This window comes from Chenopodium album, chromosome 22, assembly GCF_948465745.1.
Source record: "Chenopodium album chromosome 22, dcCheAlbu1.1, whole genome shotgun sequence".
In the NCBI taxonomy this organism is placed as follows: Eukaryota; Viridiplantae; Streptophyta; class Magnoliopsida; order Caryophyllales; family Amaranthaceae; genus Chenopodium; species Chenopodium album.
Genome location: NC_137855.1, coordinates 2,487,678 through 2,505,402, shown reverse-complemented (window position 1 = coordinate 2,505,402; position 17,725 = coordinate 2,487,678). Strand labels below are relative to the sequence as shown.

The 17,725-nt window shown below is 35.8% G+C and overlaps 2 protein-coding genes and 1 pseudogene across 2 annotated transcripts; 1 reads left to right on the top strand and 2 right to left on the bottom strand.

Annotated features, from left to right (window-relative positions):
• Positions 1-4,236, top strand: LOC145605625 (cysteine desulfurase 1, chloroplastic-like). The gene is made up of 10 exons (XM_081661695.1): positions 1-226; positions 1,354-1,487; positions 1,563-1,722; positions 2,228-2,414; positions 2,617-2,762; positions 2,841-2,913; positions 3,174-3,237; positions 3,318-3,417; positions 3,631-3,789; positions 3,927-4,236. Exons 1-10 carry the CDS (start codon positions 29-31, stop codon positions 4,095-4,097), a joined length of 1,392 nt encoding a protein of 463 aa, XP_081517821.1. The 5' UTR covers positions 1-28; the 3' UTR covers positions 4,098-4,236.
• A 3,554-nt stretch (positions 4,237-7,790) lies between these two features.
• Positions 7,791-13,775, bottom strand: LOC145603694 (translation initiation factor eIF2B subunit gamma-like). Its single transcript, XM_081659651.1, has 13 exons — positions 13,496-13,775; positions 13,308-13,403; positions 13,082-13,159; positions 10,280-10,360; positions 9,845-10,064; positions 9,691-9,749; positions 9,475-9,524; positions 9,242-9,341; positions 8,894-9,157; positions 8,692-8,784; positions 8,497-8,601; positions 8,200-8,316; positions 7,791-8,057 (listed from the first exon to the last, which is right to left on the bottom strand). Exons 1-13 carry the CDS (start codon positions 13,559-13,561, stop codon positions 7,992-7,994), a joined length of 1,395 nt encoding a protein of 464 aa, XP_081515777.1. The 5' UTR covers positions 13,562-13,775; the 3' UTR covers positions 7,791-7,991.
• A 1,355-nt stretch (positions 13,776-15,130) lies between these two features.
• LOC145605084 (F-box/kelch-repeat protein At5g26960 pseudogene) lies at positions 15,131-16,813 on the bottom strand (annotated as a pseudogene).
• Positions 16,814-17,725: the final 912 nt, after the last annotated feature.

The following is a 17,725-nucleotide window of genomic DNA, read 5'->3' as shown; positions in this document are numbered from 1 at the left end:
TTTTAGATGATTCAAAGGACTCACAAACATGGTTATGAAAGGTTTAACAATGAACCCCACAATTTTTCACAACAAATTCAGCTCATTTGTATCACTTCGTTGTTGCAAATACCCATTATTTGCATCTTCATATCGTTGCCTTTCAACTTCAGCTTCAATTTCATTGGAGAATGAATCCGTTTCACTTGGGCACCTCACCCGACCCGATTTCCCTATCCTTCATCAGGTTTATATTGCTCACTTCCCTTTTTTTTTTTTTTATTGGCTAATTAAATTACGAGAAATTACAAGTATAATGATGGGAAAATTTCATTTTTTTTGTTTGTTTGTAAATTGATTTCTGGGTTATTTGATTTAAGTTATGTCTTTATCAGGATTCAGGATGAATTAGGTAATAATGGGTAATTCTTGTTTAGCTGTTTTTGCTCTCTTTGACCATGGTTGTAACTTGTACTAGTTGGAAGAAATAATCTTTCCTAGTAACTTTGTAAGTGTTAGGAAGTCAGAAAGGGCAATGATATAGACGGGATTTATTGCTCGGTCTTGGGTATCATCAACCAAGCTAGTTGGCAATGATATTTTGGGAGTATTGATACTCCTTATTAGTTTATTGCTAACCTTTTCAGTAGAAGTGCTTAATTAGTTATTTAGTTAGGATGTTTCTGGAAATTTTTAATAGCTATTATTGGTATGACTTTGTAATGCCTTTAAACTTTGAAGTTAGCTTCAACTCAGGAAGAAAGAAAAAAACTAGAAAATTTTGATTTTGGTAAACATTTTGCCATTTGCAACACCCACATATAACATATTGAAGTAGTGCTTGGTTTGCTCTGAAGTGTGAACTAGTGTTATGCCGTTTCAATTTGATGTCTAAAGGGGCTATTAATACTCCTTCTGTCCCTATATATAAGTCTCGTTTGCTCGATGCACTCGTATATGGGGAGAGGTGAATAAAAAAATCAAAAGAAGAAAATAATGGATAATTGAGACTTCTAAATAGGACAAGATTTTGATGTAAATTGTGACAATTATTTAGGACGGAGGGACTGAGGGAGTAGGAGTATGGTGCATTTATCCATTTGGGGTAAGGTTATTTTTGAGGTTTACATGGTAATTGTTTGAGGAGGCCAGGATATGTAGTTTAACCAGCAAACAATCCTAGACTAGCTAGCTGCTGCTAGTATCAAACATTAATGTAAAAGTTTGATTTCAAGGTGATACTTTGTGTTGATTTAGTGGGATTTACCATTTATTTATCATGTCATAGGGATACTGTGATACTTTTGGATCTTATCAGCTATGATTGCAAACTCTGTAATCTCACTAATCTGAGAGTAATAATTTATGCTGCAGGAAGTAAATGGCCATAAACTTGTCTACTTGGACAACGGTGCAACTTCTCAGAAGCCGGCTGCTGTAATAGAGGCTTTGAAAAACTACTATGAAGCTTACAATGCAAACGTGCACAGAGGAATACACTTTTTGAGGTTTTGTAACTTAACTCATTTGTATTGTCATATGTGTTTCTTGCTCTGATGAAACTTTTGTAAACTAAATTTCAGTGCCAAAGCAACTGATGAATATGAGTTAGCAAGGAGAAAGGTTGCCACGTTCATAAATGCCAAAGAGTCTGGTGAAATTGTATTTACAAGGAATGCTACTGAAGCAATTAATTTAGTGGCTAATTCTTGGGGCCTCTCAAATTTGGAAGCAGGAGATGAGGTTTGTTACTTGTTATACTATATTCCTTTTCTGTTATATTTCAAGCTCCTAGAATGTCAAAAGCATCATTATGGGAATATGATGATAATTACTGACTTCTGTTATGGTGCAAGAGGAGTCTTTGATTATCATTGCCAATATTATCTAATATTAAAGATATGTTATAGAGCTAATTGAAATTCTTGCTAAATTGGTGGTCAAGTCCTTAAGATAACATATTCTAGGCCAATTGACATCTTTATGTTTCATAGATATTGTCCTATTTGGTTCATAATTTTTAATTTATATATCCATAATTTCGTTAAGAGTTGTAGGCTCTGAAACAAGTCTGTCCAATGCTATTTTTTTGGACCCTCTGAAAGAATTATATAATGCCTTGAACTCTCAGCATTTAGCTAGTTTAATGGACTGCATAATTGGAAAGGTTGTTTCCTTTTGCCCACTGAAAAATCTTCCTAAGTATTTCACCTGCTAAATTGCTGCTTGACATTGATTATGCATGCAGATCATCCTCACTGTTGCTGAACACCATAGTGCTATTGTTCCCTGGCAACTGGTGGCTCAGAAGACTGGTGCCCAATTGAAATTTGTCAGTTTGACCAAAGATGAAGTTCCTGATACCGGTGCATTGCTGGATATGCTATCAAGAAAGACAAAATTGGTAGTTGTTCATCATGTCTCCAATGTACTTGGTAGGGTTGATTTTTGGGTTGATGGTTTTTTTTTTAGTCTGAGTTGTGTTTCTTGAAATTGAGTGTGCCGTCACGAAAAATGTTATCTTGTGAAGTGTATCACAAGTGATGCTTTTAAAATAAGCTATGAGAATTTTGTTTGTTATTCTGAACTTTCTTTCCCAGTTCTGAAATCTCATCTCTTAGATGATTCTTTGTGTAGCCTCTACTCTACCAATTCACGATATAGTGCACTCGGCTCATGCTGTTGGGGCAAAAGTTTTGGTTGATGCTTGTCAGAGTGTCCCACACATGGCAGTTGATGTACAGAGCCTTGGTGCTGATTTTCTGGTTGCTTCTTCTCATAAGGTTAGGTTCTTCCTTTAGTTATTCTTGAACATATAGTATGAGCTGGTGTTCGAATTCAAGGAATTAACAATGCTTCAGATGTGTGGTCCTACAGGAGTGGGATTCTTATATGGCAAAGAGGAGCTTCTATATTCAATGCCTCCTTTCTTAGGTAAAATTTGTTCCTTCTTTGACAAAGTAATCTTATCCTGTCTGCACTAGCTTTTCATAGAGACAGGTTTTATAATGCATGAATTGGCCAGTTATTGCGACTGCAAATTGCGACTGGTTATAAAGCAGAAACCAGTTGCCAATATTCTTCTGTGACTGCTTATTATTATAGTGTCTGTTACTGTTACTTGTAGTACATGCGTGTATTATCCTCGTAACATCATAGTTTATTCAATTCCATTTCCATGTATTTTCTTTCAGGTGGAGGGGAAATGATTTCTGACGTGTACTTGGATCACTCCACGTATGCAAATCCTCCATCCAGGTTGGTAGGCATCAATTTGAATGTCTGATAAGTTTTTTGTTCATGTAAGATCTTGAATTAGATTCCATCTGTTGGATCAGATTTGAGGCTGGAACACCAGCCATCGGTGAGGCCATTGGATTAGGAGCAGCTATAGATTATCTATCTGGAATCGGAATGCAAAAGATCCATGGTTACGAGGTAGATTGTCTTACACCTGATCTCTTCCTGTCTCTCATTGATTTCTAACATTGAGCTCTAATCTCTAATGTTCAAGTAGCTTTAATTTTTGAAAATTCAATCTTCAATATTGGTTATTATATAGAGCAGTCTTGCTTTTACTACATATTTAGTCTTAATTGTCCTTTTCTATTTCTTCACATAATTGTGGGTGCTGTTATGGGCTTCCTCTAGGTAGAATTAGCTGAATATTTATACGAAAGGCTATCTTCAGTCCCTAAGATTCAGATTTATGGACCGGTGCCTTCACAAAATGTTGGTCGAGCTCCTCTTTGTTCATTCAATGTAGAAAATATTCATCCAACAGACATTGCCACGTTTCTTGATCAACAGGTATGATATAAATGTTATGCTCCTATCTAGTCTAGCACTAAAATTCAGTCAAGTTTATTCTCTAAATAGCAATGTTTGTATATAAATTGTGCTGTAATAGTTGCATAGCTAACAGTGTACGTATACTCTTGGATCAGCATGGAGTGGCAATCAGGTCAGGCCACCATTGTGCACAACCTCTTCATAGACATTTGGGTATGAATGCGAGTGCACGGGCAAGTCTCTACTTTTACAACACCAAGGACGATGTTGATCACTTTGTTCATGCACTTAATGATACTATCTCTTTCTTTACTTCTTTCATGTAGATTTTACACTTTAATTTTTCACTTACCTCATTTTTTTTCTGTAACAATATTTGTATGAGATACAAATTATTTGATTAGTAAAAATAAAGGCTTTGTTTAAATGCAGTTATCTTGTACTCCTTAAGATAGTCGATGTTATAGATTATTATTCTGTAAATGAAAGTAACTTGATGCAAATTTTCAAAATGCATCCTTATTAATCTACATCCTGGATCATTATTATCATGTAAGTAGATCCAAATTGCCCTTCCTCTCTGTTTAATTCAACTTTGAGGAAATACAATCTTAGTTCAGAGCAGAGATATACGCGCCTACTATAACACCCTCATTTCATTGAATTACTTCAAGGAGTAAAAGATAGAATCCGAATCATGTACATCAATAACGAAGAATAAGAAATGTTTCTAACTATCGAGTTTATGGATAAATATCAAACAAAGATGCACCATTACTGATTCAGGCAGGCACTGTTTAGAGGTAGAGTTGCAAATTAACAGCAGAGAAATACACCTCCCCTTGAAAATTTTAAGATCAAAGCTCCAAATCTGTAGCATTCTCTGGGATGGAGCTTTTAGCCATTCGCCTGCTCACAGAAAGCCATTAACATTCTGTTCAGCAGATAAAATAGAAAGATCAAGGCACGACACAAACCAAACCAGCTTGTAAAGAGATAATTTAGAGAAATGACGCGTTAAACAGACAATAAGGAATTCACAATTAAATCAGAAATGTGCATACTTTATACCTTGAAAACAAACTGAAGTTCTTGTACCAAAAAATGTTATAAATACAGGTAAACTCAAGGGAAAATTTTGAAGCATACAAGTCATATACCTGGTTCCGCGATCAAAATAGAAAAAATATGATTCCGGTCATGATGTCTTTTGTAAATCACCCCAAGTATCTAACAATGAAGAATGATTTCCATCCATCAAGAAGCTATTTGTTGAAGTAATTTCGTTAAAAGGATTGATAATCGAAGGATCAAACATCTCGTCGTGAAATTGCATCTTATTATCTGAATCGAAAAAATTTGTATGCAACGAACCAAAATCTCCATAAGGTACAAGTTGTTGAGGTTGTTGTTGTTGCGGTTGTTGTTGTTGAAGATGATAATTTACTTGAGGTAATTTATTGGTTGCCATCAAATTATTCCTACCATATGGCATCATTCGATGAGGTTGTTGCATAATCACTTGACTAGGCCTAACTTGCAACGGTTGAGGCTGTTTAACATGACTATTAATCATTGGATAGTTATTCAATTGCGAGTAATTTATTTGTGGTGCAACTCTTGCTCTATCAGATGCATTCGCAACAGGAAGATGATGCTGTCGATTTACAATAGAACTCGCACACTGATGATCATTAGAAGAAACATGAGTCGGAACCCTGAATGAATGACCATCGATACCTTTGTTGTTATTGTTGTTGTTCTTCTTGTGCTTATTAGAAAGCGCTTTTCGATACTTTTGAAGATGACTAGCAACTTGTTCTCGAGTAAGATTATTATGTCTTTCACTCAACACCTCTAGAATCATCTTAGGTACCGCCTTATCAACCCCTCCAAGACTCTCAACCACGCCCACGAAATCGAGGTGGAGCTCATCAATCCATCGAACCCTACTCCCACTTAATTTCTTGCCTTCCTTAATCTTAGTCTTGTTACTTTGATCCTCGTTCTCATTATTATCGAACTTGTTACCTCTAGTACATTTTTCGAGATTGTATCGAAACACATGTTGCCAAATAACTTCAACATCCGATAAACTAATAGGCTTAAGGAAGTAGTTGCAAGCACCATATGTTACACCTTTCTTGACGATCTCTTCATCACCATACCCTGACATCATTATCACCGGAATGTCGTGTTTAACACCCGTTTCGAGTAGCTTAAACCCGTCAATCTCCTCCATTCGAACATCCGTTAACACTAAATCGAAATTTTCTTCATTTTTTTCCAATAGATTTAGTGCTTCAATTGGATTATTCTTCGAAGTAACTGCCCAATAAAAATTATGTTAGTAAAACAATACAATCAAACACTTAATTAATAACTCGTAAAAATCAATCATCATCACATACTTAAACACACGTACATAAAAATTTAACTATCATCACATACATAAATTCACACGACATTAATTAATTAAACCACGGATCTATACCGTTTTAATAAATAAAAATGTAACAGCATTTATTATTAAAATTTTAACATTAACAAAAATTGAAAAACCCTAATTACAAAAGAGCACTAGAAATAAAACAAAACCCTAATCAAGAAAAATAAACCCTTATGAATAATAAACCCTAATGATACATTGATATATATACTCACTTCCGTCTCTATACTAGACAATTTTTGTCGATCTCTTTTTGAATTTAAAGAACAAATAAAGACGAAAGAAGTACGTAATACTATACGTATGAATAAAAAGTTTGGAAATTTATGCACAAACCTTGATATTGGCAACGACTAAGCAACTTGGTGATCATGGTAAGACAAGTAATATCATCATCAACAACCAAAACTTTCAATCCTTTCGAATTCGAAACATTAGGACTAACAACTGAATTATTAGCCAAATTGTTGTTTTCTCTTACGACTTTTTCGACGATTTCTTCGTTCGACATGTTCACTGGAAAATCTGGCGTAGGAAAAACGAGTAAAGGGTTGTTGTTATCTTTTTCGATGCCTTCGTTAGACATTTTTACACTATAAAATTTAGCATAAGAGGAATGTGAGTAAAGGGGAGTAAACTGAGGTTTTAAAAGGGTTTGATTGAGGGGAAAAAAGAGAGGAAAAATAAGAAGGAAAAAAAAAATAATGAAGGGTTGTATATTATGGGAAGTTTGGAAGTATAGCTGAAATTATGGGAATAAATTTGGAAATTAATGATACTGAGGGTATTAAATTCGGCAAGGTTGTTTAAGGGTTATTAAATTACATTCCTCAATTTATTTATTTTTTTTTCCATTTTTGAGACATGTGTCGACTCTTTCCTTAACGTGGTTTCGTTTTGGTACCGTGTTTTTAATAGTGATAGTGATAACGAGCTTAAAAGTCGGTTTGGTAAATAGCTCATTTGAGAAGTTTATTTGACCAATATTAGCTTATTGACTATTAAATAAGTTAATTTAAGGTGTTTCTTGACTATTAAATAAGCTAATAAAATAAGTTAGTCAAATCAGTTAATATAATAAGCTAGTATAAATCAGCTACACAATCAGCTTTTAGCTTTTCACCAACACCGCCAATAATAATAATACGGAGTTATAGTAATGAAAATTTGACAAAACTATCAATTAACCGATTTTGTGAGACACGACCTAATAAATAGTTTCGGCTAGTGTGGATTTTGGATTTGATTTTTCACGTAAGGTGATCAATGGTGGAGCTGAGGCTCAATTCATGTGCTTCAATAGAGCTAGGAATGTGAGAAAAAAGAGAGGATGGAAATTTTGCCTATGTTAAAAGTTCAAGTGACAAACATGAGACGCTTTGCCGCGCCAATTGATGATTTCCACATCCTCTTGATTAGTTTATACAACTAGGTTGTAACATTGCAAGCTAAGTTTTGTTCATTCAAGTAAAATGGACAAGAATTACATGGGGTTGTGTTGTGCTATTTTAATGATTGCGAACATTTTCACAAAACCTATAAAACAAATCAGATTTCTGTGTGACATAGGTAGAAGAATGATTTAATATATAGAAGCAAAACCTTAGCACAATTTGTGGATTATGGAGCAAAATTGATACTAGCTGGTATCCAGTTTCCTATTGATACAACAAAATTTAACCAAGCACCCTCGCATTTGCCTCTGCAACAGCCTAGTATCTTAATTTTCTAAGACAAGTGCATAAAACAAAACTCGGGCAGAGAGAGTTATCTATTTCTTTGCCAAAGACTCCCCTTTGATTTCGCTGCCTGCAGTGACCACATAACCTGCTCCAACCTAAACAAGTTCAGCAAATTTAGAGTTAATAACTGAGAAACTGGTATGGTATGGGAAGTTCAAAGTTTAATGTGAAAAGAATAGAATGTATGATACGAGTAGATGATAAGGGATACAAAAATGAGAAGACAAAGGCCCTTACTTGGCAGTCTTTCAAAACTGCACGCTCTTGCAGTTGTACATTACTGCAAATAACAGAGCTTTGGATCGAACAGCCATCACTGATAGTAATATGGTTCAAAACCACTGAATTCACGATCTGCAAGGGTTATGATGATTAAATAGATGTAAAACATCATACTGTTCCAACTTTAACTCAAAAATATGGATGCATAAAGAATTCTTACAAGACACTTCCCCCTTAAGGCCTTGTAGGATGTAGTCATCTAATGTGATACACAGCTAACTAATAATAGCATGAGAAAATAAACAAGCATACCTTTACGTTTGAACCTATCCGACAATGACGACCGATGACAGACCGTTTTACACTACATTTATCACCCATTTGTGAACCTTCACCAATTATACAATATGGTCCCACCTGATTTCACAAAACAATATTATAAGCGTACAAGCAAATGACGATTATATATGAAGAATAGAAAAGAGAAACAAAAACAATCATTCTCACTGTAGTCTTTGATCCAATCTCAGCAGAAGGATGAATGCTATTGTGCTGAGGAGAAAATGTGTACCCTGATAGATGGCTAGCCTCTCCAATGACCTGAAATTATCAAAGTTGAGACCATTGAACAGAAGGTGAGTAACACGAAATTGATATATTATACAAGCATTGAATGAAAAATTATGGTGCTGTGTGGATAGAGTCTCACATCGCGGTTGATGTCACTGTAAGCTTGAATGGAATTCAAGCGTGCACAATACTTGTCATTGCTGGCAATGTAAACACAGCATTTGTGGGTTTTTCTAGCAGTGCGAGCAAAACCATTAGGGCCCAAAGCAAACAGTTCATGGAAACTCGGGGTAGAAGCATTAGCCAAAAGTTGGGAGAGCATAACTTGGTTTTTATGTGATGGGAGCATCCCACTCCCATTTTCTTCTGCTTGTAGAGTCACATTTGCCAAAACATCTGATCTCTACAATGTATTATCAAACAGCCATGTGTTAGGACAACAGGACAAACAATATAGCATGCGTCTCATGGCAGATACCACACTCACCAGTTGTGTCCGAACAAGGTAGGGCAGCACATCCTGTTTTAGGCTTCTAAATTTCTCTTTCTGGTCAAGATCCTTATCAAGAACTTCTTGAAGAACAGATCTTCAACAATAGCAAGGCAAAGATGATGGATAGGCAGTCATTTAAAGGAACGTAATACAACCTATTTACCACCCCCCCCCCCCCCTCTTGATCTCTCTCCTGGACAAAAGGAAAAGGGATGAAAACTGCAAACCTCTTGAAAGCATATAAATGGGCGTCCATAAGATCAGTACGGATCTCCATCTATTAAGAGTGGAAGAAAGAAGAGAAATTGTATTAGACAGAATCAATCCAATCAATTGCATATTACCATGTTCTTCTAAGTTTAAGAAAACAAGTTCTGAGGGTTCCTTGGCCAACAATATTAGAGAAAATAACCAACAATTTCACAGGGAAAGAAGTGAAATACCTGTCCAGCTGCACGTAGTATGCTCTTCTGAACTCGCATATCTTTATTAACCTCAGTGCCTGACAAAAACCACCCAGGACTAATGAACCAATATAAAAGCAAAATCTAACTAGTATATAAGTGATCCAAGCAAGTAGACATCCAAAAGTCAAACCTGCAGCTATGTGCAGTAAAAATTGTTTTGTGACATCCAACCCTATAATATTACGACGTGCTGGTTTCTTTGCTTTATCCTTTCCGCTGGATGATACAGATTCTGTAGATCCGCTAATAGGGGTGGAGCAAAGCATTGCAGTCACAACTGCATCATGTCGTCTATGAGCAGCTGCCACAGCCCCTGGAGGAACATCACAAACAAGGTCCCCACTTACCACCTTCAGAAAATAAAAAGTGAACAAAAGTATTAACAACATTATACAGAAATATTTTTATTAAGTGGGTCATTTCAATATAACAATAGGGTACAGGTCATTTCAACAGAAAACTAATGCAGATCTCAGTACTGCAGCAACATTGTCACGAGACTAATGACTGCTGGAATATACTTAAAGCTTTTTCTGTTCCAATAAACAGTGTATGTGATGCTTACCAAAATGTCACTGGCAGTCAAGTAACGTGAAATAGCACGAAGAGCTCCAGCAGTTCCTTTGTCCTCTGGAACTGCAACAACCTGAATAAGATCATAATATCACATTATATACTTAAAAATTTGAAACAAACCACACTAAGGTTTTCTTTTCTTTTCTTTTCTTTTTTCTTTTCTTTTCTTTTTTTTTTGTGAGGGGAGGGAATGAGCTTATGAGCGTCAGGGTGATATAATTGCTAATAATAAATACCTTCTGTAAACTGGAAAGCTTAATGATGTCATTCACCAAAAAAAATCTTCCATACAAAAGAAAAAATAAGGGGAAAAGGAAAAGAAGAAATTTTTTTTTTTTTGGTGAAATGGAAAAGAAGAATATAGATAGACCATTCATCAAAACTATCAAACAACATTAGATGACTGTCTTCCAGTTGATTACAATAAGAAACTGGCTAATTGCACTTATGATCTGAGCCACTAAAAAAGGCCTAGAGATACACATTTGTATTATTTAGGTTAGTGATATTGATGGCTGCTCTAGGAACTAAGTACCTTTATCCAACCCCATTTCTCCCATAAATTATTAAACCCTGCCCTAACATGAGAGATAGAGAGAAACAAAGCAACATGCCTCTTCCTTTCTTGCCTCTCTTTCCCTCCCTCTAATATCCACAACCCTCTGCCAAAGTTGAACCTACCCCACCTCCCCCCCCCCCCCCCCCCAATTCCGGAAAATCAAACTTCCATAGAAGAGAAGCTACAAACTCCCCATGTACAATGTTTGCTATGATTCCTTCCCAATATATAAAAAAAAAAAGCTCAAGGCTGCACGAAGCCGATATGCATCTGGAACCTAGGCGGCATTGGGTAGCGGCAGATAAGATTAGACACGGTGGAGGTGGCGGCAGCTTAGGTACAGACAAAGGCCAGGGTGGTGGTGGTGGCCTGGTGGGCCTTGGTTGCTGGTTCAATTCACTGAACAAGGAGGAAGGTAGGTGGGATATGGGTGGGGTAAGTGTACATTTGTCGTTTGCTTCTCTTTTACTCCTTAATATGTGCACCAAAATGAAGTGTGTCATCTAATAAGAAACGGAGAAAGTATATACTAGTATATAGTTTTTCTATCTACCAAATTCTTTTTAATCTTTAAGCAATTTTGTTTCCCCATAGAAAAACAGAGCTGCAACTCAATGAAAATAAAAAAAAAAAAAAATCAGGCAAAGGTTATATTATGAGATGTTTATGTATTGAAGCTAGCAGTTTAATTGTTTACAAAGATCTAAAGGAAATCCGTATGTCAATAATGCAAATGTTTACCCAAATATGCCAGTTGTGTGAAATATGACAAAGGGTTCATACACGGATATAGTGATATACCAAGATATCTCAAATGAACATCATGGTCATTAGCTGCATACAGATTTCGATCAAGATGTCTCAATGGCTCACATGCATCACATACGACTATACTTATCAAATAGCATCAGTCATTTAAAGATCACTCTAAACTTTGATTGTCCTTTAATTACCTATGACGTGGCACCACAAAATTTAGACTTCAAGAGAATCAAGATTATAACCATTAATCACGTCCAAGAGCCTAAATGATGAAATTGACCTCCAGTATCAGCAAAATGTCAAACCCTGGTCCCACCCACAATTTCAAGCTTTAACCTCTCAACCCACCACTAGAGTTGCAATTCTCTTTTTATCCCCTCATCCCATGGTCCCACCCACAATTTCTAAGAAAACAAAAAAGGAGGTCAAACCCTGAAAGTTCCACACTCTAAAAAAGGGAGAAAATAGAAGCTGTTTACAAAAAAAAAAAAAAAAAAAAAAAAAAAAAAAAAAAAAAAAAAAAAAAAAAAAAAAAAATTGAACTCCTTAATAATGCTTGGATATTAAGAACTAGATATAGGGGACAGTATCCCGCAGAATCCAAGCTAACAGTTCCCTAATTTGCCTCCAAGGCTTCAACTCCTGCTCACCCAATAAAATACAGATAAAGTTGTCTGTAGCATTATGATTATATGTCAGACTGCTACTCCATTATTTTCATAACCTCAAGCATCAAATGAAGATATTGATGTTGCTCAGAATGTTCCCTGCATTTTAAAAACCTCTGTTCAATTTAGACTTCAAAGAATGAAGGAGATTCGACCTTATATTATTATGAAGGAGATACGAACTTGTTGCTCCTATATATATTGCAAATTTAGACTTCCTTAATGTCAGCCATAACAAAGCTGTGTAGAAAAACAAATGACCCTTTTATTCCATTTCTTCTATGACTAGGTAACCAATAACCCAAATTTCAAACCTATAAACCAGGTGCTCTACACTCCTCTTAGCCTCCATACCTACATCACTACAAAGATTATACCATCATGTTCGACATCAGAACCAGAGCGAGTATGTCAAAAAGGCACCTTGTTATCACTTTCATTAATCTTATAAGATCAAGTGATGAGCATGATCGCTCTCCACCAACATATGTGTCATAATCCAATACTCTCATGGAACATTTATGACATTCACAAGCATCCACAAAGTACTGAATTCTCAGTTACCTAAAAGAAATAATTTCAAACCCTAAATTGAAAATTCAAGACCTCACTAAACTGAAAATCAACACAGAAACTATAAGACTACTTCATTCATTCACATACAGCTTCCACCAATACACCAGAGGGAAACTCTTTGCAACACTACAAAGAGTACAAACTGTCTAAAGTAGCATAATCACAATTAAACATGAACAAAACCCATAAATCATTACACCTATGAAATGTAGGAATCGAAATTAACCTCGACACGAAGACGATCAACATAAGCACTTGAAATCCATCCACCAACTTTAACAGCAGCATCTGCACCTCCAACAACCTGAAATGTACAAAATCACCCAATCATTATAATCCAATTAAAGACAAAACACAAAACCAAACATTTTGCAAACCCCAATTTCGCCAATTTCCCCAATTAAATTTGAAAACAATCAAAAAATCAATCAATTTAAAGTTATGAAACAAACCACAATAATATCCTTGAGATTGCTTTGTTCCAAAAGGTCCAATACATAAGAAACTACTGGGCGATTCCCAACTGGAAGCAATGCTTTGGGTACCTCCTGAAATTAAATTTACATATAAAAATTTGAGAAATTAATCAAATTAAAAGTCAAAAATTGGGATTAAAAGAAAAGGGGTTTATTGAACAAACCTTGGAAACAAGAGGGGCAAGGTTTTTGGAAGTGCCACCAGCTAGCACAACCACCTGGAAATCCATTGTTGTTGTTCTTGTGGTTGTTCTGAGCTTTCTTAAAAAATGGAGGAGATTTTATGAGAGAGATGAACAAGGGTTTTAAGGGTTTTTCGATTTTTCAATTGAAAGTTTCGATTTTTATCGAAATGATGAACTGATGATGCGAATGTTGATTAATGAATTCACGATCCCACCCCGAAGGTGTTCAGGTTGTGCGAGTTTGATTTGTAAGGCTTGATTTTAGAATTCTAAAATTGGTTCGATTTCTCTATTTTAATTAAGGGTATTTTAGAAAAGTTATCAAAAATCACACGGTGTGGCTAGCCATTACGAGAATTACTTTGTTAGTGTAATAGGAGTTACTTGGTAGTGTTAAAGGGTTACTTTGTAGTGTTATTGGGTTAATCAAATGTAATTTAGGGCACTAAAGAGACTTTTAATTTCCAAAAACAATTGTTCATCAATTTTTTAGAATTTCTTGTAAATTAGGTTAAGAACCAGTTCACTATACCTTATTTTTGCTGAATTGAAATTATTTATACTAAACTTGATTTATTTTGACTGAACTAATATTATTTTTACTGATTCTCTATTATATTTGTTATTTAAAGTTATTGATTTTTACTGAACTGAAATTATTTTTATTGAATATTATTTCAAAGGTGAAGTGAATAGGGTTTTACATTACATTTCTCAAAAATCTTGAGTGAGGTTGGGAGAGCACAACTTGTTCATTGGAAAGGCATGTAATAAGGGCTTTAGTATAAAAATTACGAGTTTTGATAGTGTAATGGTAAGGCCTAATTGCTTGTTCTCGATCTTGAAAGTAGAAATTTAAGGCATGTTCATATTTACTGAACTGGACTGATTAGAGCTGAATTGAATTGAGATGAGCTGAAAAAATACTTTATGAGAGAAGGAATGAAAACTGAATTGATTGGAATTGAACTGAACTGGACATAACAGAACAGAACAAAAATTAAGCTGAAGGGAACAAGCTCTTATACCCTGTAGTAAGTAATTCTATAGCTTTGTGAGGTTGGGCAAGCACAACTTGGTCATTGGAAAGGCGATGTAGTTATTGCTACGAAAGCACATATTCCATAAGGACCATAACATATCACTCCTACGATGATACATGAGTTGGTTTTGTTTTTATGCAATAGAGAAAATGATGACTACTAACGAATCAAGAAATGAATTAATAATTACACATCATAGTGGCTAATAATTACTCATCATAGTAGCATTTGTCCATTTGGATATACCTTGCAATAATGCAAAGACTGTTTTAGTATATTAACCATATTTTATGGAGTACAATTATTGAAACTTGGTTCAAAATCACCCCTTTTAATTGCAATAGTTCATTTATTTGTACTAAGCACCCTTGTCATAAACATAGCTTACATTCACTCAAGAACATACTTCGTATAAAATCGACATTCGAGTAAAACACGTCACTGCATAATTTTATTGTGCTATTAAGCTACAAGAAATGACAGTGTTTAATTATGCCCAAGGTGTTAAAATGGAAATAATCTATACTTAAGTTCCATTAATCAACATTAACACTTACACCAAATCAACCAATGGTATTAAAACTGTAACTCTTGATTCAATTCTTACAAGTTACAATAAACTTCCAAATTTCTCTCTATAAATGGAAAAACAATAGTAACATCATCAATTGGTTACCAAAAATGATCAAGAATTAGTACAACACACATTTATTGTACATAATAATTTAACATAAATTTTATGTGATTAGTACTAGATTTTTATAATTTAATTAACATTCAACACAAACACAAGCTGCCCTTTGAACCAATTCAGGTAAATCAGGCCCTCTACTCCACTCCTCAGTCACACAATCAAATATCAACACAATCCCTTCTTTATATCCTCTCACATTCCTCCCACTTCTCCTCAATAAATCATCTATACACCCCATCACTTGGATCAACACCACCTTATCCTCCACCCCTACACAGCTAAACTTCACGGTCCCATCGAGCCGAACTTGTGCCGGTAGCGGCGGGCTCCTCATCCGACACCATTCTCCAAACCCGCCACCACCCTCGCCTTTCCTCCGTCCATTAAACCGCCAAAACGACAACTCAACCGCGTGGCTCGCCAACACGTAAACACAACCATCCGCCCCGCAAGCCGCCACGACACACCCACCACCGGGAACCGCCCGGCTCCTCAACCACCCACGCGCCACCACATCATACAAGTCCATCGAGCTAGCACAAACACGCGCCTCCGCCGCGCGTAACTCCGACGCGCCACCAATCATCAACCCACCAATGACGTAAAACACTCCATCCACCCCAACTCCAACACACCCATACCTCCTCCTCGGCGCGTGAGCCACCACGCGCCACTCATCCGCGTGGGGATCATACTCTTCCACGTCAGACGCCCTTAACGACCCTCCTGCCACGTAGATTCTCCCACAAACGGCCGCAGCAGCAAACCTTTTTCGCGGCACCAACGGGCCAGACCGGGCCTTCACGAGCCCGGTCCACGGGTCAAAAACCATCGCACTAGACCGAGTAATAATAAAAATCCTCCTCCCAATAACAGCCAACCGCGCGTGTGAGAAATCCGTGTGAAAATGAACACTACCACCACCCAAAACGGCGTCGTTTTGAGAAGGGAGCTTCCACTTCTGATCAACAAAAGGACGAAGGGTAGAAACGGAAGAAGTAGAAAAGGCAAAAATAGTCCGATGAAGAAGACGGTGGTTTCGACGGAGGAGAGAGAAAGAGGGGGAGTGAAGAAGGTGGGCCCAACGACGGCAAACGGCGGAGATAGCAGGAAGAGAAGAAAGCGGGATTCGAGACAAGATTTCGTAGAGAAGATCATCAGGAAGAGAAGAAATGGAGGTTTTAATCGAATTTTTGGGGGATTTGATGTTGTTGTTGGAAGGAGGTAAAGGGATGATAATGGAGTGAGAAGGGTTAGTGGGATTTGGGCAGCAAGATTTGATGAAGAGAGAGAAATGGCGGGTGGTTTGAGGGTTTCTCTCAACGGCCGCCATTAATGGAGGAGGAGAGAGAAAATGGAGGTTTTGAGAAATGGTGGTGGTGGTGGGAATTGGATTCGAATGAAGAGAAGGAGTGATTTAATTGGATGGAAAATGAAAAGGATTATTAATAATTATTTATAGATGTGATGAAATGGATGGTTGTTTTTGTTTGTTTGTCTCGTGGATTACTAGGAGTTTTTTTTTTTTTTTTTTTTTGTTTTGGGGAAAAAGAAAAATAACATGTGAGAGAGAGAAAAGTTGTCAATGGTGATTTTAGATCTTTGAATTTCCAAATAAAGTGTTTGTTGTATTCGATGAGTTTAGATTTTTGGATTTCGGTTATTAATTTGTTTTAAGAAAAATAATATGGGATATACCGTACAGGCCTGTTCTCATTGACTGAATTGATCTGAACTGAACTGAATTGAACTAAAATGAATATTTTATGAGAGAAAGAAATTATGAACTGAACTGAAGTGAACTTATTAGCTGAACTAAATTGAACTGAACTGAACTGAAATGAAAATAATCGTATGAGAACAGGCCCGTAGTATTAAGCATAAAAAGTTACAGTATTAATATTGAGTGAATTTACATTGTACAGAGTAACATTATTTATTTTTACTATAGGTTGCATTTAATGGAAGTGAGTTTGTAGCGAAATTTAATTTTATCTTAAATTATTTGAACTTCTTTTGTATAACGTAACTTGAATATATTTAGATGTTGATAGTCTTGATACCAATCCATATCATTGATTTTCATTAATGATCTTTTGATGGTTAAACCAGTTACTTGCATATCTCTTTGCATGACTTAATTGAACAAAGTAGAAAAACACAATAAATTCCTATCTATACACCATGATAACATGACTAAAAACACTACAAAAAAGGTAAAACTAATTTATAATTGCTAATAATTATTGTCACTTATTATTTCAACTTTATTTCTAAACACTATACATAACTTTAAGTATTCTCATCTCTTTTACCTTTAATTTATTCTATTTAAATTTGAAGAATAAACTTTCCTTACCATTATGTTTGTGGTAGAGGTAACTAACCCAAAATTTCAAACTTTGATGAGATGTTAGTTATGGCAAGATTAGAAAAGTTTAATCTACAATTATATCTAACACATTAATTTAT

Bases quoted from the DNA above. Each gene is read 5' to 3' on its own strand.
- LOC145605625 (XM_081661695.1), top strand. From the start codon at position 29: ATGGTTATGAAAGGTTTAACAATGAACCCCACAATTTTTCACAACAAA. The intron at 2,763-2,840 runs GTTAGGTTCTTC...ACAATGCTTCAG, and splicing joins TGGTTGCTTCTTCTCATAAG to ATGTGTGGTCCTACAGGAGT. The intron at 3,418-3,630 runs GTAGATTGTCTT...GGCTTCCTCTAG, and splicing joins AAAAGATCCATGGTTACGAG to GTAGAATTAGCTGAATATTT.
- LOC145603694 (XM_081659651.1), bottom strand. From the start codon at position 13,561: ATGGATTTCCAGGTGGTTGTGCTAGCTGGTGGCACTTCCAAAAACCTT. The intron at 10,361-13,081 runs GTTAATTTCGAT...GATCTTATTCAG, and splicing joins TTGATCGTCTTCGTGTCGAG to GTTGTTGCAGTTCCAGAGGA. The intron at 8,317-8,496 runs GTATGCTTGTTT...TAACCCTTGCAG, and splicing joins GGATAGGTTCAAACGTAAAG to ATCGTGAATTCAGTGGTTTT.